This window comes from Amphiprion ocellaris, chromosome 20 (genome assembly GCF_022539595.1).
Source record: "Amphiprion ocellaris isolate individual 3 ecotype Okinawa chromosome 20, ASM2253959v1, whole genome shotgun sequence".
Classification (NCBI taxonomy): domain Eukaryota; kingdom Metazoa; phylum Chordata; class Actinopteri; family Pomacentridae; genus Amphiprion; species Amphiprion ocellaris.
This window is the reverse complement of record NC_072785.1, coordinates 17,482,652-17,503,439: the sequence shown is the minus strand read 5'-3', so window position 1 is coordinate 17,503,439 and position 20,788 is coordinate 17,482,652. Positions and strand designations below refer to the sequence as shown.

The 20,788-nt window shown below is 42.5% G+C and overlaps 1 protein-coding gene across 5 annotated transcripts in view; it reads right to left on the bottom strand.

Moving 5' to 3' along the window:
* The window catches only part of LOC111562598 (formin), a 56,487-nt gene that overhangs the window by 7,865 nt on the left and 27,834 nt on the right, over window positions 1–20,788 (bottom strand). For 3 of the 5 annotated variants that reach the window (XM_023261235.3, XM_055006063.1, XM_023261221.3), the window contains 8 exons: window positions 18,099–18,186; window positions 13,459–13,520; window positions 13,127–13,215; window positions 12,038–12,167; window positions 11,806–11,952; window positions 11,456–11,720; window positions 5,360–5,452; window positions 1,407–1,458 (listed from right to left, as the gene is read on the bottom strand). In XM_023261235.3, coding sequence (XP_023117003.2) covers window positions 1,407–1,458; window positions 5,360–5,452; window positions 11,456–11,720; window positions 11,806–11,952; window positions 12,038–12,167; window positions 13,127–13,215; window positions 13,459–13,520; window positions 18,099–18,186 — 926 coding nt within the window. The remainder of the gene's footprint in view (window positions 1–1,406; window positions 1,459–5,359; window positions 5,453–11,455; window positions 11,721–11,805; window positions 11,953–12,037; window positions 12,168–13,126; window positions 13,216–13,458; window positions 13,521–18,098; window positions 18,187–20,788) is intronic. The other 2 variants (XM_023261244.3, XM_055006064.1) reach the window with 1 other exon arrangement.

Sequence of the window (20,788 nt, the reverse complement as noted above, 5' to 3'; positions counted from 1 at the left end):
CATGCCCTGCCCTGCTCAGCGGTGGTTCCTCATGAGGTGGAAGCATTAGGTAGAGCTAAGGATGTGTTGTCTATTTCTTTTATTAACACCGAGCCATAGTCTTGCCACTGCTGCTGCTGTGTGAGGATCCCTCATCCAGCACAGATGTGAGAGCCCACCCAGGGCCCGGAGAGCCCGCTGACGCCCATATTCATCAACAGCGTGTCACTTTTACGAGGTGGCTCTGTGGGAACCTGAGAAAGAGACCCCCGCCTCCCTCTCGCTCTACCTAGCGCCAGTCGGCCAGCCTCCTCTTTAGATGGAATTAAAGGAAAACTTCATTAGAGGCAAAGGTGCTGTCAGCTGCGGGGCCCTTTTGATCAATATTCCCCTCCAAGTTCAACACCTCCATTACGGTGGTGTCACACGTTTCGGCCTGGTTCAGCAGATAGAAGTATCACTCTATGGTCAGGGCGGGAGCAGGACAGAGCGGTGCAGCTATCCCTCAGCCAGTCTCTTGGCTCACTAACAGCAACATGAAACAGAACAGTTTGGAGCCATTCGCTGAGTTATAGTGTTGTCCAAAGCAATCAACTTTCTAATTGTTTATAGTTTCCATTTTCTTGCGTCCGGCGTCTTTCACTTTCTCCTTTATGTGCTTTCATGATTTATTTTGGAAGTGGGAGAGTTTCGATATAAAGCAAACAATTCTGCTCTCTATCCAAACAAGGCCAAAATTATCTATTTGCTTTGTTTGTCTGCTCAACCATCTTTTTCCAATATGAAATGTTCCAGATATGATTCTGCTCGGACGGTGAGCTCAGCGGCTGCCAGTGTGTCTTACGCCTATAAATCAGATGCGTCTCAGAAAACTCTCGGGAGTTCTTCTGCACAAAACATGGCAGATAAGAATGATATGAACTGCAGGGGAGGCAGCACTGGGCGTCCAGGCTTTTTATATATGTATATATATATAAATGTATGTGAAAGTCCATTGCTGTTTCTGCTAAACACAAGACACCCTATTTATTTGTCATAGTGATGAATTAGAAAACATCTAGAAGATAATGGTGTCTAAATACTTAAAATATCTCCTTATGCATATATAATTGCACAAAATCTTTCACAAGTTTTTCATAGCGAAGCAGTCAAATGTAGACTTTCTCATTGAAGCTCTAAAACACTGAGAAACACCTAAGTATTCCTGGAAACCTTATCAGCTGCTTATAATATCTGTATACGACTATACAAATGGCAAGCATTAGTGCAATCAGATACCAGATATGTTATCTATATGAAGCATGCTAAATAACTCTAGACAGCTATGTGACGCCTGCACTACATAACACTTGAAACTACAAATATTCTCAATGCAAACATGATGTTTTCATCAGAATTTCTTGACTTGGAGTTCTTAAAGTTCCTACCTTTTCTGTGCTGCACTGAGTCGGTCCTCTTCAGCAGAATGCTCCTTTTGAGCTGAAAAACAGAGAGAAAATGTTTAGAGTGATCATGGGGCAGATTATGGAGCGTATGTTGACACAGGTAGCAACCAGTGATAACTGACTCCAGAGGAGGGCGCTGTGTTCGTCAGCATTCCTTGCAGTTGTCAGTTTTAGGGGAGAAGAAGAAGAAGAAGGGTTCTGGTTGAGATGTCACTGACACAGTGAGCATGTTATTCAAGTGACTGTTAAGCACATTGTAAAGTCTGACATGCTTCTGTGTGTTGACGCACGAGAGTGTGAGCGTGCGACGTCTGGGTTTGGGGGGCGGGGGAGTGGTGGTCTGTTTGCCAAGGTGCATGTTTGTGTGTGTGTGTATGTGTGTGTGTGTGTGTGTACGTCCACATACATGTGCGTGTTGTAGCTGAAGCAGGGGTGCAGGGTTGAGCAGAGAGGCTTGGGAACTGGAGGCTCCTGTGGACTCCTGCCATGTAAAAGTGTCTAAATGCAAGGCAGATGTGTGCGGCGGGCCAGACCGAGGTGCAAGAATTTATCTAGGGCCAGAGAGTGCCTGTGATCTCAGATTTATTGCATTTTTCCAGATTCATCCTTTTTTACAATGATGGGGGACCTTTCCTACTTGAAGATTTAAGAGGGGGAAGTCTCCAAAAAATTGTTCAAAGGCAGGTTTGGGGGTCTTTTGGGAGAAGGTGAGCTAAAGCCTCCGATCAACCACCCCTTTTACTTTTACTCTTTTTTTCTTTTACATGTATGTGGGCAAAGGGGCTGAGGTAAACCTAATGAAGGGGGGTGGCCATGTCTGGGATAAAGGGAGGAGGGGGAAGAGGAGAGGGGCCGTGACCAATGGCGTTAGTCTCAGTGGGGGTCAGGCTGGCGCCTGAGGTGCCCCTCTGGTGCGACTGTGCAGAGGTGGCACAGGAGCCGAGAGGCTGAGGGAGAGCGGCCCAGAGAGGGAGGATGTGTGAAGTTTCTCTTCCTCCGCTCCCTCTGTAAACATGAAACCACTAGTCGCTAACTAGAAAGTTATGAGAAGTGCATGCTGAGAGGGACAATAAATTAGGGCTTTAAAACTCTGACACACTTTTCCAAACCGCCGCTTTACCTAGCAGCCAGATAACAAAGAGATGGGGAGCAGTCCAAGAGGGATGCTGAAGATTTCCATAAAACATCCTTCTTCATCTCCTTCCCAACCTCTGTTTGAACACTGATGCGTCTGAAAGACTTGTTATCGGCAAATTTTTACTGGGTTCTGACTCACTGACAACAAAGAAAGCAAAAGGATGTGATGATACACACGTATTTTTCCGAAGTGAGCAAGCAAAATGAGGCCTCCACAAGCTGAGAATAAAAGCAGGAATTTGTTTTCAATTAGTCATGCCATATATTCAAGATGAAAAATACGCCAGTCACGATATCCCCAGAGGTTTCAAAGAGCTCCTATTAAAAAGGGAAAGAAAAAAGTGGTTGATTAGACACGTTAAAACACCACGGTGTGATCGGGAGGATGTTCTTTAGCTTCAGAGAACAGATCTGAACGGGGGACTGTGTCTCGACAGCAAGAGAAACACACCTTTAGAGAGAAATATAAATGCACTTTCGAAAAAACCAGTGAACACGATCAGATAAACACTGTAAAAATCAGAGTACAGATATTTAATACAAATCAAATACAGGAGGAAATTCCAGAGGGCATGTAGGGCTACAACTGGAAGAAGAGCAGAAACAGCGACACGACAAGAGCAGGAGCCTCACAAGAGAACAGATCGCTGGATTAGAAGTGGGAGGGATCACACAGGGAAGTTTAAGATGGAAAGCACAAGGCGTCTGGGTTCACCTGCAAGCCCTGCTGAGAGGTTCTCCACAGGCTGCAGCAAGGGTCAGTGCTACTCAGACATGAAACTCTCTGGACAAAGTTCTGGTCTTTTTCCATTCATTTCTCCACATTGTTTCTTGCACTGTCTTTCCAAAATGTGAAATCATATGTCAAACACCTGTATCTGCACGTCAGCTGTCTGACTCTTTACCTGGGTGAGAAATTCCCTCATTCGCCAATGAGTCAGAGTTTAAGAGCCTCGGCCGCTCTTTGATGTGAGAACCGTTGCTTTGTTTTTGCTGTTTGAAGTCATGGAATCATCACAGACACTGATTACACGGCGCCCCTGCCAAAGCACGGGTAACAGCTCGAGGAATTCTGTTTATGAAAAAAAAAAAAGGTTTACGGGTATTCCTCCGGAAGGTTTATGTTCAAGATGTGCTGCTGCCAGTATGGAGGCAGTGAAAGGCACCGTGGATTTAAAGCTCAATAAATGCCTGGATTCTGATAGCAAATCAGACCCTGAAGGCTTTTTGAAAAATGTAAAAGCATCATGGAAATGTGCAAAAAGCTTTGGGACAAGTGGATTCAACAGGCTGACAGAAGACTTTCTACAGAAACAGATGAGCTCTTTGTGGTAAGCTCGGATGCGGAGGAAAGTTTGTGTATAATAAAGCTCCAATGAAACTAACTAATAGGCAGCATGGACCATCATTTCAATGATAAGTGAGCCATTACTCATGGAAATGTGTACACAGTCACCTTCCATATTCAAGCTACCATTGTGCTCGTGTAAATTCTTACACTCAACGTGCTTACTTCTTGCTAAAGACATGAAGACATTGAATCAGATGAGGTGCGATTCTCAGACTTTGCTTCCTTTTTGGATTTATTTCTCATCACCCCAGAGTGCCGTGTGTGAGCTTGACAAAAGGCATGAAGTTAGGAGTGTTTCCAGTGATGAGTCGGTTGCTATAACTACAGTTTTGGGTAGATGGAGGAGAGTACAGTAGGAGCTCAGCAGAGTGTGGGTCAGAGAGGGGACAGAGATGATCAGAGTGTGTTGGGGAAGCTCTGCTCCTGTCACGGTGGTCCCCAGGACTGATCCACTGAGGCAAGCCAGGCTTTACAAGGCCGCGGCCAGAGATGTCCTGCCAGCTTTATGGAAGCCGAGAGTACATGAGAACCATGTTAGAGGCAATGTGATCCCTTCTACAGGCCTGTAGACCTCTGTCCTCATGCTGTCTTACAGCGCACCGAGACGCCCTCTCTCAGCGAGAACAAAAACACACACATGCACCAGGAGACAGATTCTCCTCCGACCAGCTGACTGTCTGACATAGCAAAAAACAGAATTATAACTCCCTCTTTTTAAAGGTCCCATGCTGTGTGTCTGGGTGAAAACGGGGCCTTTCTAGCTCTGTAAGCTCGGTTTCATGACCATCTCCTCGGCTGTAAATCCTCCGTCCAAATGAATGTCTCATCTTTGAAGACGCTGGAAACAACCTCACAGACAGGACAGAGGGCAAACATCCCCTATCGCTATCTGGCGGCAAAGACTCGAGAGTGTCATTGTGCATGATTTGGAGGGAGTGGGAGAAGATTAAAGAACTTGTTGTCCCTCAGCTTGACTGACACTCTAATTATCTCAGTGGTAGAAAATAGAACTCATAAAGGGGAGCCAGAGATTACACAAACAGATTCAAACTAGATCTCTATGGCTGTTAGGACAGCATGTGGTTAATATGTGACTTTCTTTGTTTAGTTTTTTGGCAGTTGTTTGGTCCTGAAGGATCATTAGTGTGAGGGATCTGCACTGCATTTTTCTTTCTGTAAGCTTTACGATGTTTGCAAGAATCACTAAACTAAAATCAGGTGTTGTAGAAGAAAATGTTGACATTTTTCATCCACTAGCCATCATTTGCATCATTTAAATGACATTAATTTACACAAGCATGATCCTGAGTAGTTGTAATTAATAATGATAATGATGATGATGATGATGGAATTAAAAACTACTAATGAAGAACAAATAAGTAATGTTTCTACAGGGACATTTCTTTCTTTGCAACACATGAAATAGGAGAATCTAAGCTTGACCCACCAGCAGAAACAAATCCCTCCATCTTCTCCTTGAAAGGCTGGAGCTGTTCCTCGGTTGAGTTACTACACACTTGCTGCACGTTCTTCTCACAAGCTGGTAAAGAGAGAAAAAAAAGAATCACAGAAAATGATTAATGACCCTAAAGGCAGGGGAAAAAAAGAAGTGAATGAAGGATTTAAAACTGGAGGAAAAACCAACCAAAAAGTAAAAGTTGCCCAGTGCTAAAATAAAAAACAAAACGAGGAAGCTAATTAATAACATAATGTAGTAGATCACACTGAGACAGTGTGTGACAACGGAAAGCCCCGAAACACACTCCTCTAATTAAATGAGCAGAAAGTGAGAATAAAAGCCGAGGAGGGAGACAAAACAGGCTTCTAAGACGAGGATTAAAAAGGACATTTCATTTAAACAGCAAGTGCTTTCAATTAAAATTCTAAACATCAAACTCCAGTTTTTTCCTTGATTCACTCATTTCAGTTGAAACTATTGGTGGTTTACACATCAGTAATGTGTTCTTTCACATGTCATTTCTGATATCTTAATTGCAAATTTTGCAAAAAGCGTGTTCTGCAGCACTGCATTGTGTTCTACCCTCTATGCCGTCTGTACATGTGAGTGCAGCAGATGTGTTGTGTGCTGTTTGCGGATGGGTTTTCTTGTCGTGCCAAATGATCCAGCTCACACGAGCTGAGAGGAAACAGCCGTGACTGAGTGTGTTCCAGCCGAACCTTTCCCCATTTCCTCTCAACTGTAAGCCTGGGTTGCTATACACACAGACGCCTGGTGAAAGAACTTTGGCACAATCCTCCAACCTGTAAGTCATTAATGGCTGCAATAAATACCTTAACTTGCTTATGACTGCATAGCTAAATAGTTCTGCAACAGAACAAGAGCATTAACAGGTCTGGCCGCCGTCTCACTTCGCGCCGTCGCTGCTTTCAGATCCGAGTTTGGCTGTCACATGTTTGCATGCGGAGCTGTTGCACCTGCACCTCCGTAAACACACTCTATTACATCTTTTATTTATTGGATGGCTTAATAAATCAGACAGGAAACACGACATCCGTGCATTAAAACTGAGACGTAACTATGTACAGGCTGGATTCCGGGACACTTCTTAAATTCATGGGTAGTAAGAGGCAGCAGCTATCGAAATAAAAAACAGAAATCAGCAACCATACAAACATGACAACCAAAATATCCTGTTTGGACAAACCACATTTCCTTACCAGAAATCCCCCAACTCAAAAGGACCCATTAAAACAGTGTTCAAAACAGCAAGTCTACAATTTAGAGGCGGCTCTCTTCCAAATGTGGTCCAGACAGCAAAGGCCGCAAGGAGGAAGCCCACAAAAACACAGCAGCTGTAAAGAATAAAAACTAAAAGCCTGAGTTTGAGACATTGTCTTGGAGTGATAATACATTTTCTGGAGAAGTGCATTCAAAAGGAGGACACTCCTGCAAGTGAACGTCTGACGCCATCAGAGGAGACAGAAGACCTCAGATCTTAGGGGCCTTTGGTGAAGATATTGAAGGTTTTTTCTTTCACTCAAATAAAGTGTCTGTTAATGGAGCTGTGAATGTTAATATGAGAGGCAGCCTCAGCAATTAAAATAGGAAAAGAAAAAGAAAAAAAAAACAGGCTCAACAATAAGGAAGACTGCAGTGTGGATTTGATCGAGTTTCATATCATACTGTTCTTTTCCCAATCTCTGGTTGGGTGGGCTGCATAAATGTGGAAAACAAAATGAAGATTGTGTTCCTTTGTATTTACTAGTCATTATTTTGTTCTTCATAAAATTTCTGTGTGTATTTTGGGGAAAAAAATGAGGATTAATTGAATAGTAATTAGCATCCACTTTTATTTATTTATTTATTTATTTTCAAATATCCTTTGACTGCTAATGACTGTACTTTTAGATACATTTTTAGATACTTTAGGTGGTAATATAATTATTTGTGACTTTTTTTAAACGTAGTCTTTACTCATAAAAAATTAGCATTTTCACATCATAAATGAGAAAAGTTGGAATTAAAGAAAAATATATTTGAAATAAATTACATAAATTGAAAACATTAAAAAAGAAAATACAAAATTAAGCAAAAAAAAAGCATACATTAAAATGGCTGAACAGTTAGAGGTGACCTAATGAAAGTCAGTGGTAGTTTTTGTCTTATTCATCATCATAGTTAAGTTCAAATTAATTCCTGTTTTCACTAATCAGAGTTAAATTAGATTGCATTACAATATATACGAGGCCAATAATTAATGGAAATAATGTGGTTGCGTTTGTGTTTGTGACTTGAGAAGCAGACGATTTTCCACTTTACAACAACAACTACACAAGCGGGGCGACCCAGGTGGTAGAGGGCGGCTGGTTTACCACCACAGACAGACGGGATCATGATTGGAGCCACGGCTCCGATCTTTAAACCCCTTCCAATGTTCCACTACAAAGAGGAAACAGATTCACTCAGCAGCTCTGCATCTGGGGCGCTAATGCAGTCTGTATCAAGACATTATTCAAATCACTGAACACAGGACTGTGGTTTTGTGCATGACTGCAAGTCATTTATAAAACTGGCTTCCTGATGAGAATAAACTGATTGGTTAAGAACTACTTTATGGACTGTGTTAGAGTTGAATCAGAGAAAATCAGAATTTTGCCTTGAACAATGTACAGACACGTCCAGCCAGAGCCACAGGTCCAGTAATACACACTGTGAGGACCAACAGAGCAAATGCAACGATTTCCTGAGGCGCACAAACAACACTTACAAACGTGCATCTGCATCCGTAAAAAGACACTGCTGAGTTCATCATATCTGACTAGGAGAGAGTCAGTTATTGCTGTTGCATAATATGAGGTAACATGTCAACAGCTGTGGGTAAAGGGGGGCTGTGGTGGTGGTGGTGGTGGTGGTGGTGGACTAAACTGGAAGGAAAACAAACAAGAACAAGACAAGACTTCTACTCCAGAATTTACCCTGTGTGGTTTGTAGAATGGGCGACTTTGATGTCAGTATATACTTATGATTTCACCGCAGTGAGAGCCCCCATTGCAGCTACCAGGAAATTACAACATGCAAAGACAATGCCCAACTATAGTGTGTGGATTTAAAGAAAATGCTTAACAGTGGATGGAGACTGTGGAAAACCACAAGATCTCTACTCTGGCTGTTTGATGAATGTTTCTGTCTCAGTAATGTGGCCGTAACGCCCTGCCACCTCCAGCTTCTCTGAACACTCTGGATCATGATGAAGCATAAACACTGAGGGAGCAAACAAACGACAGCAGCGACGAAGAGGAAGGCAGAGAAACAGAATACACAAGTCATTCTTATTGTTGCATATTTAAAGATCAGACAGCAGCAGAACAGCAGTTCCAACTAAAGTAACAATTCTTTAAAAAAAACTGATGTTTGTAGTTTCACAAGTAGAATCAATCAACCTCATCAGGCCTGTTACAAACAATACATTTGTTTCTGAGGTTAAACCAGTACAGCGCTCCAGTCCTGGCATATTCTTGTAATCTATACCTGGAAAGTCAACTCTCTCACTCATCCCAATTATCTTCAGTTCCAGCAGACTGTCAGACTTCCAGCTCTCTTTTCTATGGGATGAAAAATACTATCGCCCCTCAACAAGGCCAACCAGGAGACTGCCTCGGTAGGGGAAAAGGTAAGATCTTCTCTCCCCTTTCCATCCCTCATAAATCAACCTGTGTCCATCTGACTACAACTTTTCTCTCACATTTTTGAGTCCGGCACTGACAGCTTGAGGCTTCAGGCAGGTGGAGTATTAACCCTGGATTACATTTGAATGTAACATACATCAAAAAATTTGCAAAATAGTCTAGCTTGGTAAAGGGAGTTCAAACAGATTTAACTTTTAAATGCATTTGCAGAAATACTGGTATATTTATTCAAGATTTAAGACCATGCATGTCTAACCTTTTCTTGCATGCACGATCATTTGCAACAATTAAATGACAAAAACCCCTAAATCTAGCTTTATTTCTATGTCCTTTGGTCAGAGGAGAGATGACAGTATCTCTGCACGCTGACTTCACACATGCTGTTCCGAGTTGAGTCTCCGTCGTAAAACAGAGCTCAGGCTAAAGGCCCTGCCCGAACCTGACATTAAAGGCCATTTAAAATCAGGACACTGTCTGATTTGCCACAGTGATGAATGCCTAACCAGGGCCAGGCCTTCTGTGAAACACTAAACTCCCCCGAGCAGCAAATGAGCTCTGACTGTTTCTTTTTATTTGATCCTATTTCATAAGGTAGCATCCCTGCCTGTCTGTCTGCTCCAATCATGCGGCCGTTAAAGGGATCCTTTTGTAGGCAGTCGCTGGTCTGAAAGAGTAGATCTAAAAATGCAATTTCAAGAAGAATTAGTAGCTGCTTGTGGTTCTACTCCATGTTGTAAAGAATCTTACTGATAAATTTAACCTTTGGTGCCGAGTAGCAAGCATTAATTATATAAAGTATTTGTTTCATTCGCTTGGTTCAACCATGTAATGCACTTCGTAACTTCATTTTGAAAAGTGCTGTTTAAATAAAGTTAATTATTATTATTATGATTTGCCTCATTGGGAGCTGGGAGTCCTACAGTAGGTTTAGGTCCTCGTGGCCTCTCACTCATCCCTCTGCCAGAGAGAGGTCATCACCCTCTCCCCAAACAGGAAGCCCCATCAAAAGAGGATCATGTTTCTGCACAAGCCAGTGAAGAAGAGGGCAGCCGGGTGGACGGCGACTCGCTCCTGAGCATCACCGCCGACGAGCAAAACACAGAAAGCCATAAATCTCACACAGACTCGTGTGCAGACTTCAATACGTTTTCTTTATTGCATTTGACACAAACATAGAAACTGTGTCAGCGGCGATATGCAAGAGGAGATTTAAGCTAAGAGAGATGACTTTCTGACTGTTAACGTCACGTCTCCTGACCTTTGACTCGAGGCTGGAGGTCGAGACACTGCCGACCGCTGCAGTCGCCACCTCAGCATCAGGTGAAGGCCAGTCAAACAGCACGAGAAAACCAAAGTGTGATTCAGTGTTCTCAGTATCAGACAGTGTTCCCAATGTGGATGGAAGCGATCTGTGTTAGCTTTATAATTAAGACCAGTTGCTTTCTTTAGGCTGGTTTATAATAGCCAGGCATAAATATTTATTCTTGGGGGCTGGAGAGGATAAAAATGGTGGGAGTCATAGGTGGAGCTCACCAAACACCCAGAATCCAATGCCCGCCCTGTGATGCTAATACCCCTGAGGACTACTGTGCCAGACTGTGCTGCAGCAGAGATCAAATACGAGGGCCCTTATGTTGCATTTATTGTCTTCAGGTCTTCCATTTTTCCTAATAAATGAGTGACAGCTTGAGGTGGGTCTGGGTACTTTAGTAGACTCTTTGTATTTTTCCCTCGGGTCAGAGAGGAGAGGGCTTTAACAGCAATCTAAAAGACGTAGGGGAGAGCTGCGGAGCATATCTAATTGCTTTCATATGCCGTATTATTGGTTGATTTAAATAACCACAGACACCAGGGGCACTGGGGGGCATCGCCTTTAACCTCCGTGTGGCCCTGGCCAAGACTAACTGGCTGACTGGCTGGGTTACTGAGTGGCTCTGCGCCCACAACACTACAAGCACAGAACATCAAAAGTGTATTTGTTTATTTATCCGCCAGTTGCTGCTCTGATGTTTCCTCACTGACCGGGAATCAGTCTTTTGAGGATGTTACTCCTGCTTTAAACGCTCCGGAGACAAAGAAATCAAGACGCTTCTAAATGTTCCGCCACTCATCCTGAAACAGGAGAGGCTGTGGTGTTATGATGACATGGCTGCTGCGATACTATGTCTGGAAACTGGGAAAAGCCGCCTCGGGCCATCCAAGGTCCTGAATACACCCACAAACTCCGCAGAGGGCAGGAAGAGTCCATGGAATCTACATTTACATCTAAACTGCTCTGCTGAAAGATGGTAATGTGTACAATTACACTGAGTGATTTACAAGGAAACAAAGTTGACCCAAGCGGTAAAATTCACTGCGGTGTCACGTTTAAGCCTTCATTTCCACAATGTCTTACCAGTTAGGTCTCTCTTCAGTTTTCTGATGTCTTTGGCGAGATCATCAAACTTAACCTGAGAAGCCTGGAAGAATTCCTGAGGCTCCGGAAGAGGGAAAACACTCTTTTCTGTGCCGGCATGCTGGAATAAACATAAAAGTATAAATGAATGTTGAGTTTGTGAGATGTTTAAATAGTGTAAAATGTTTTCAATTTGTAACCTTACCTTATCGAAATTACGCAGGTAGTACAAAACCACATAGTCCACCAGATTAATACGATTGTCCTGAGGAAGAAATAATAGAAAAATTAATGAGTCGACTTATTAAATCAAACATTGCAGCATTATTGGTCAGATTTTGTATTGTTACCCTGCTCTTGACGTCCTTCAGCTTGGGGAGGATCTCCAGTCCAAAGCCATCAGCCTGACCTCTTGTCCTGTTCCCTCCATTCATATAATTCCCAAAGGCCAGAACGAGCCCCAAAACCTCCCGCAAACTGTCACACTCAAGCAGCTCCTGACAAAAACACACAGTTACTTGGGTTAGTAAACCTTCATTCATGACACTTTTGAAGCAGTGTTTGCTGAAGTGATGTTCTTACTTTGCAGACATTGGAGATAACGTCCACTTTGCGACGTATAGAGGAGATGGTGTCGAGGAACACTGACTGGAAGATGATACAGTGGGCTCGGCCTGCGAATTCAGGAATCTGGGAGAGTTCGTAGAGAAACCTTGGAAAACAAAAGGACGAGGAGGAGCAGAGGGAGGAGGAGAAGGGGGAAGAGAATGGGGTGTGATGTGTTATGACAGAATTAAACAAAATGTCCAACAGGAAGAACTATTTTGGGTCCTTGGCAGGCCGAGCTTCCCCATGCAGGCCGGCTGAGTCAGTGTTGCTGTTCCCAGGCAGGGAGGCAGCTGATAGTCATGAGCGGTGCTGCTCGGCTGGGTTTGAAAGGTCCACGGGGTCGGGTGGAGGGAAAGCAGCGAGCGGCGCACGGAGACTGATCAAAGGTGGCTCTGGCCTGATGCGGGACGACTTGTGTAAACAGCGCCGTGTTGAGGGGAGCGGAGCGGTAACATCCTGTGTGATTAGGCCGTGCTGATGGAGGCAGACACTGAGTAGGGATGACTCAGGCTGCTATAGTGACAGCTCTGGTCAAACATGGAAATAGGAAGGCCAGGCTGAGCGGCACCGCTGGGCCCAGGCCTCGTTAACTGGCCGGGACTACTTAACCCTGACAGGAACTACCGCAGTAACGTCCATTAACACACACGTTTGCAGACACACACAGAGTTACAGGGGAATATATACAATACAGACTGTTTAAATAAGCAATTGAAGGCCTTATGTGTAAATCTTGGATTTTCCAATATGCCAAGATTACGGTTTAAATAATAACAAACGTCTCGTTTTTTAAATTGCACAATAATCACAAACATGGTTGCCTCTATAAGTTACTCAACAATAAGGCAAACATTTCAAATCATTGTCCATCACCAGTACAGTCAAGTGAAAGTTCAGAACCGCATGTATATTAATTTAAATCAATGGATAAATAATTATTAGAATGAATGAACCTGAGCTCCCTCGTAGGGTTTTGACACAAACGGTCCTGATAGCCAGAATTCTTGAGTGTAATTTACCTTTATGTACGACAAAAAAAGTTTTCATTAAAAATAATCTTACTGTTCAGGTTTATCCAGCAGTTTGACTTCATCTTCTTTGGACGTCTTGTAATGTCTCATTATCTTCTCCATCTCATCACTGGTGGCCCTCTATCAAGAGACAGACAGCTGAATATTTATTTTTAGCTTTAGAGAATTACATACAGTAGAAATTTAGGCACACTACAATTGTTATGCTGAGAGAAATCCTTAGCACTGATAAGCCACACATGTAAACATTTATTTGTAGCAATAAAAATAAAGAGGTTTTATCTATTCTCTTTAAAACTGTCACATGACTTTACAGCCTCATCCTTCTCGCCGCTTTATTATGCGACACAGAACGCTACTTACATTTTCGTATAACGCCTCAATGGTCTCCAAATCCACCACAGAGTTGTCCACATTAAGAACAGCTGTGAAAAATAACAGCAAAGATATTCATTATAAGCAGTCAGTCTCATAAATGGAACAGATATTGGCTTGAGCAAGCTGCCATTTAAGTGCTGCTTGAACTTGATTTCCCGCCCAGAGACATAAACTCGTGACAACTCTGTAATTTTGGCAAACATTGGTTAATAGAACATTAAATCTGTGGCTAAAACTATATGACACAGCAAAAATTAAAAACTACTGCGAAAACCAAGAAATAAAAAATAATATTTGAGGGAAATCAGTCTGCTACTTGTACGCTACACCACAGCTGCACCAAGAGCCAAAATGCATAATTGGGTTAGCATGTAGTTGCAATATAAAATTAACTGAGAACATTATGTTGAGATGGGAGTAGAGCTGGAGTGTGGAAGCTGAGATGTGTGGTGCGGACTAAGACCACAGATTATAGTCCAATATTAAAGATCCCGTGGCAAGCAAAATTGGGCACAAAGCCACTGGGCACAACTCAGAGGAGAAAGCCTGCTTCATCTCTGAGCCCACAGCTAGAACCACCACAGCCGAGCAATGATTTTAAGAGAGGGGCAGTGGACGGTGAGCTGAGCGAGAAAGAGAGGATGCAGGTAAAAAGAAGAAGTCAATGAAAATGAAAAGCAATCATATCAAAAAGAAGGATATTGTCTTTTCCTGCAGATTTAAACTGTAAAAAAAAAAAAGGAAGGCAGCATTCAGACTACGTCACAAGAAGAGAAAGTTATTCCTGTTTTGTGTCTGAGAGGTGTTGCAGGTTTACAGTTTAGTGATGTAGGGGGGCAGGAGGGTGTCATGATGGGAGGGATGCCTCCATTGGATCAGCTGACAGTTGTCTGGTTGGAGGAGGAGTTAGTCAGCAGTACTGGAATGCAGCTGCGTACATTTACTCAAGTACTGCATAAAAGTACAAATTAGAGGAACTTGTACTTGAATATTTCTATTTTACGCAACTTAATACTTCTACTCTGCTACAACTTAGAGGCAATGACTATACTTTTTACTCCACTACAGATTTAGTCACTAGCTACTCCAACTAACTACAGATGTCATACCCTTCCTTTCCAGTGAAAACTGCGCATTTCCAGATGAGGTGTTAATAAACTGAAGGATTAAGTGTTCCCTTGCGGGTTGAGAAAAGTCTCCTACTTCTTAAACTAAATAAACTTTTTAAGAATCCTGTTGGATTAGCTGGAAAATGCATCATCACAAAGCCGAGAACAGGGATATCTATCTGACAAGCTGACCTTCAAAAGAAATGTAGCTCTAACAGGACAGTAATAAGGCAAACATGATGATCTTGTCTAATATGATGCGTAACTAGATTACATTATCAAACATTGTAGGAATTAGTTCAAATGAGGTCACTCTTAAACATCTACAGTAGAAAAATTAAACCTTCACCGTAATTTTAATGAAAAAATATCATACAAAATAGTAAAAAACACAGAAAGGGGGCATTTTTTCTGCAGAATAAGTACTTTTACTGATAATACTTAAATACTTGCACTTAAATAAGTTTTTGAATGCAAAAATGTTATTTGTAGTGGAGTATTATTTTGCTTTAAAGGACCATAAAAATGCTCCTACTGCATGTACTCAGAGTGACAAGATAGTTTTCATTAAAATTATTCACAATACAGGATTTCTAGAAGAAGATGACATAACGCAGTGAAACTTACTCCCTAAATTTACTCACTGATAACAAACTTTGGTCATTCTGTCTAACAGTTACCATGGTCTCATGTGGGATAATGTGATGACTGATATCGTAAATGTAGTACAAATAGAGGGAAGTCTTATCACAAAATGACTTCAGTAATGGCTGTTACAATGCAAAATCAAATTAAAGGTTGCTAGCATTTGCTACATTAAAATATTTCTCAAATAGCACCAAGTACAATTAAAACAACAAAACCTCTGAGTCTGTTGAATTGACCAATGACAGAAGTAATTGCTTAGAAATTAGACTTTCAATCTTGGAGGATCTGATAGCTAAATGGTCACTGTGCAGACCACCACAACAAAAATCAGTCTATGGACATTTTCTGTATATTTTCACTCTCTATCCAGTAAATGGAAACATTTTTTCCCCATTTTTTTATCCTCTCAACCCCCAAACCCACCAGACAAAAACTGTAAAGACAAAGAATCATCAGATTTTCAACTTTCACACGGTCCTTGACGACCAGTGACATGTCCATCCATGAGGGAAGTTAAGCTAATCCCAGCTTAAAATTGTGATATTTCATCAAATTTCCCTAATTCAACAGGTCTCATTTAAAAACTCTGCTCAAACTGTGCTCTAGATTTTGTAAAAAACTAAACATTTTGTGATTCTTGTTGCACCCCTGAAGTCATTAGTGACTCAGTTGGGAATAACAGTCATGTCACAAAAACTCAGAGACATTTTGGTTGAACTGCAGGTCATGTTTCTACAGAGCAGACAGGAAACAAGTCTAGAAATTAAGAGCATAAGTAGTAAAATACCCATGTTATGGCCCTTGCACATGATAATTCCATTTTAAAAAATTTTTTTTTTTTTAACATTTTTGTAAAATAAATATAGAAATTTTGCTTTTGTAGTTTCTTTATAATTAATGGCACTGTAACTTCTACATAAAACACATTTATTTTTTTTGCATTCTCTCGCTTCTATCCATGGTTGTGCTATTTCCCTAGAAGTCCAGGTGTTTATATTATTTTATATTTATTTAATTTATTTATTTAATTGTATTTTTAAAGAAGATGTTTTAGTCCTTCCCTTGTCTTGTTTGTTACCTTCAAGTAGGATTAAAATCAAAATGTTAACTTTCAGCTGCATTTTATTCATACGTAATTCATATATGATACTTCAAATACAAAACCTTTTAACAGCAGTATAAAACAGTGGTGCTTTGGTTTGAGTAGAATGGATCATAGTGGCACAGGTTAATGTTAATAATTTCACCAACACTGCCTCGTCTTTCCAATCACGCTCTACTTCCAGCTAACAAGGTAATACTTTGCATTCTGGTTCCCAGCTGTTCTGTTGCAGAGAAGCTGTCCATGTGGTCCCTGTGTCTGGTTTGGAGAAAACGCTGGAGGTCCATTTCCTACATCTTATTAGAGTGGATTATTCAGTCCCTCAGCCATGCAGCCGTCAATCACACACCAAAGGGGGGCCTGCTCCAGTGTGCACAGGAGCACTCTGATCCGAGGGGAGCCGGATATCTCTCCACACCGACAGATCAAAGCCGGCCTGCCAACGGCCTCACACCCTCTCCTTCCACTTCTCACTCATGTGTATATGTGTGTGTTTGTGTGCGTGCGGTGAGGTGGTGTGTGGGGGGGAGAGCCTCCCTTTGCCCTTGAACCATGGTGGCCCTTGAGGTCCCCCAGTCACTTGGATGGGTGCAGTTGACCCCCTCTCTCTTAACCAGAGTGCTGCCTTCTCTGCTCCCCTCCTTCCCTCTCTCTCCCTCCCTAGTAGCTGTAATTACATTACATGTACCATGTCCTTTTAATTTGGCAACAAAGGGGAGGCAAGCAGGCGAGGCAAGGGACTAGAGCCTTTAGAAGTGCTTATTAAGGTGCTGTCCTTCATTGTCAGATTCAAATTGTCCATTTCACATACACCTCCCATTAAGGCACAAGGAAGCTGCCTCACGCTGGGTGTGAACAGGCCTTTTTACCAAACCACCTCCACAAGAGGAACAGAGAGACTTAGACTGAAGGGAAAAGGAGAAAAAAAAAAAAATCTAAACAAGATGGTCGTCCTGGTGTATGTGCTTCTTGGCTTGTGTTTGAGGTGGTTTTATGTGGTAGCGCAGTGTCTGCTAACTGTGGAAGGTGGTTTTGTACATGCTTAGATCATTAGTGGGGTGTCAGTCCCATTAGGCTTGTGGAAACCGTCACTGGCTACAATAAACAGATCTGCTGGCCGCATGCTCAGACTAGAAGGCGGCAGGCACTCTCCGCCACAGTCCCAGGACACGACTAATTCCTGGCCCATCTACGATGTCCCCAACTCAGATAATATGCGTTTACACAGCCATGCAGCCTCTTAGACACACATACACACAAGCCTGCATTTTCCACAGAACAACCAAGCGTGCAATGAATCTATGAAACTCTTTAAATGAAGGAGATGGCAATTTGATTCTAACCAGCGTAGGAGGCCTGTCAGGAAAACTGAAAGTCTGCTTTTATCCAACTGTTGCCATCTCCCATTTTGACAAATCGAGGTATTTTCTTTCGCACTGTGGTAACTGGAAAAACCCGCCGCGTTCCATGCGAAATAAAACTTAATCCAAAAAAAAGAAAAGGCTCTCAAGTTACAAATTAGTAGCTGTCAAGAGCTACGGAATTATTTTCTGTTGCAGGATTCACCATCTCATCACTAAAAATAAGCCCATCTGTATTTTGTCAGGAGTCATCCTCGTTTTACTGCTAAGTGGGGAAAGTAAATTCAGTTTATTACTGCCAAATCTAAATATACGCATCACTTTTGAAAGACATAAAAATGATATTGTGGTGTTCTCAAGCTTCTAGATGTGTCAAACTGACTGACATTAGAATATATTTTTCACCTTGCTGAATGTCCTTCATCTCCAGATGCAGGCTTGATATGAGGATGCCGACTGCCTGAGAACGCTTCCCCTCCAGCAGCTTGATAATCTAGAAAAACAGAAAACAAATCAGATAGTTAAGCTTTAAATGCTGTAATAGGCCTCAGAGCAAAAATACAATATATAACAATAAAGTAGTTTTTTAAATTAACATGATGATTACTTATTATTTAGAAGATTTACAACATGAATTTTGGTTTCATTTTCAGCTACTCTTATTGCCCAAACTACACCGCAGATTTCTTCTACGCTGATATTTTTAATCATTTGTGTTATTCAAACACTGCATACAATAAACGGAGGAAGAGACAGTTAATAAAAAGTTAATTTCAACAATGAGCTGGCAGGTAAAATCCAAACTCTTCCAAGGCTGGGAAAGCAGATGATGGATGATGAGCGAGACAGAGTGCCTGAAGCCCCAGTTAGTCAAAGTGGCCTGCGAATCATCCGGATCGACCCAAGCGACCAAACTAATCAGCGCTCATTATGACCGTCCATCACCGCGACGCAAACAATTGGGAAACGCAGTGCGCACACACATATAGCTGGGAACCACTTTGTCGAGTTACATCAACGAGGGAGAAAAGTTAAACAGAAAAGCACCTCCTCCAGTTTACCCAAGAACACATGTGAGATATAATCAAAAAATATCAAGTCGCAGTGAAAGTACAAAGGCAAAAGTGGCACCATAAAAGGACAGTCTAGAAGAGCAAGGCGAAGAGAAGCAGGGCTTTTATAACAAACTATAAATTCACAGGATTTTTATTTGTGCCTACACATGGTCACAATTACTTATGACTGAATTAGCCGTAAAGCCAGAGAAAGTTTTGGCAAGGTAAAGCCCCGCTCTAAAAGTTAATGTGTCAGGCTTCTTCATTAGGTATTATGGCGTTGTCGGCTACTGGGCTGTCCAGTGGGAGCTGGAGAGCAGAAGCCTTAGAAGTGGGTATTGCATTACAGGGCGTTAGTGGGTGCCATGCTGCTTCCAGCTCTATTACCTGGATCACTGGGGATCTCCCACTCTGGGGACTTGAGACGGCTGAATACCAGGCTTTCCCAACACCTCTAATTAACCGTTTTGGACGGGCCACACTAAAAGCAGCCCAGGAACCATTCCCTGCTCACCGTGGCTGCAGAACTCGCCAATTAGCCTAAACAGTTAAGTTAATGAGAAAAGACAACTGATGCAGGATGCTTGCTTTTCAGACACGCAAACAGCTCGAGTAGGTGGAGGGAGCCATGCGATGCTGATGCTGAGACAGGTAGACATCAATAGCTAATGGCTCCCTCCTGTGGATAAAAAGAGAAGTGACTGCACTCTCATTTGAAAATGCTGTGGGTAACAAAGACCGGCTGAAAGAAAGAGGGAGAAAATGCAAGGAGCCAAAGAAAATAAACAAAATGATGGAAGGAGACACTGGGAGTGTCAGGGCTTTGAGCTGAACCAGGTGGCTGATTTTAGGCAATGTGGGCTGGATGATGCAGATTCAGATAGTTTACACAGCCACGGCTGAGCGGCCAGCGCGCTCTGCAGTGACTGTCCGTCTGACTATCTGTCTGGAATCATCCAGGCAGATGTTACAATAACAACTGGATCAAGACTTACCATCAATAACCACCTGCGACACACTGAACAACCCCCCTCTCGTCCAGCAGTGTTAACCTTACACCCACTCTCCCACGTCATATCCAGGACTTCAAATATGTCTTTAATAAACGTTCAATGATTGCTCATAAGTTATTCCCATAAACCAGTTAAAGACGCTGTTTGTTTAATGAGATTTACCACGTATAAACTTGATACAGTTTTGATTTATGCACGTAGATGAAATAGCAATTTTTGTGTTTACTGACGTGCATGTTTGCACAAACTCAGCAGCACTTCTGCTCAGGAGATTTCTTCATCTTCGTTCTTCTCTCCCTCCCTCCTCATCTCTCAAGAATGCACCCACATACCCATCCTCTGCTCCCCCCACTCTTTCAGATGCCCCTGTCTTCACTGACTCCTCTAGCCAGTGGAGTGAAGCCACATGCATGCAATTATACCCCTGGTCCAGTCTGCTCTGATGGGAGAGCTTTCTTCCATGTCATCTCCTCAGCTTTGATATGCTAATCAGCGGAGAGAGAAGGGCTCCAGAGTAAACAAGAGCTTTGATTTCTCTATGACACACATGATAAAGATTAACGCACTCATGTAGGCATCGGCTGCATCCCCCGAGTTTAAACTTTGGGAGTGTGCAGTTGTTGGAAAAGCAATGGAAATGGCTCATATGCATAATGTACACACACATTCCATTCCCACCCTCTCATCTCCTCTCGCTGCACAGAGCCCTGGGCTGTGGTGTTAGCACGATCTGGCAACACTTTCTGAGCAAGTGCATAATGACTTGTGAGGACGTGCTGTCATCACACACGCCTCCTGATGCACGCAGACGCGTGCACGCACAAACCCCCCCCCCCCATCAAAAAAAACACACACATGCTGGTGTATACATAAACACACAGACACAAATGAGAAGCACACTCTTCTTCATAGAGATACATCCACAGATTTACTGGCAACATCACAGTCACAGTGTGCTGACAGAGACAGGAGGCAGCCAGTCTGCATGTGTGTCGACTGGTATTGGTTGTCGAGCAGGGACACACAC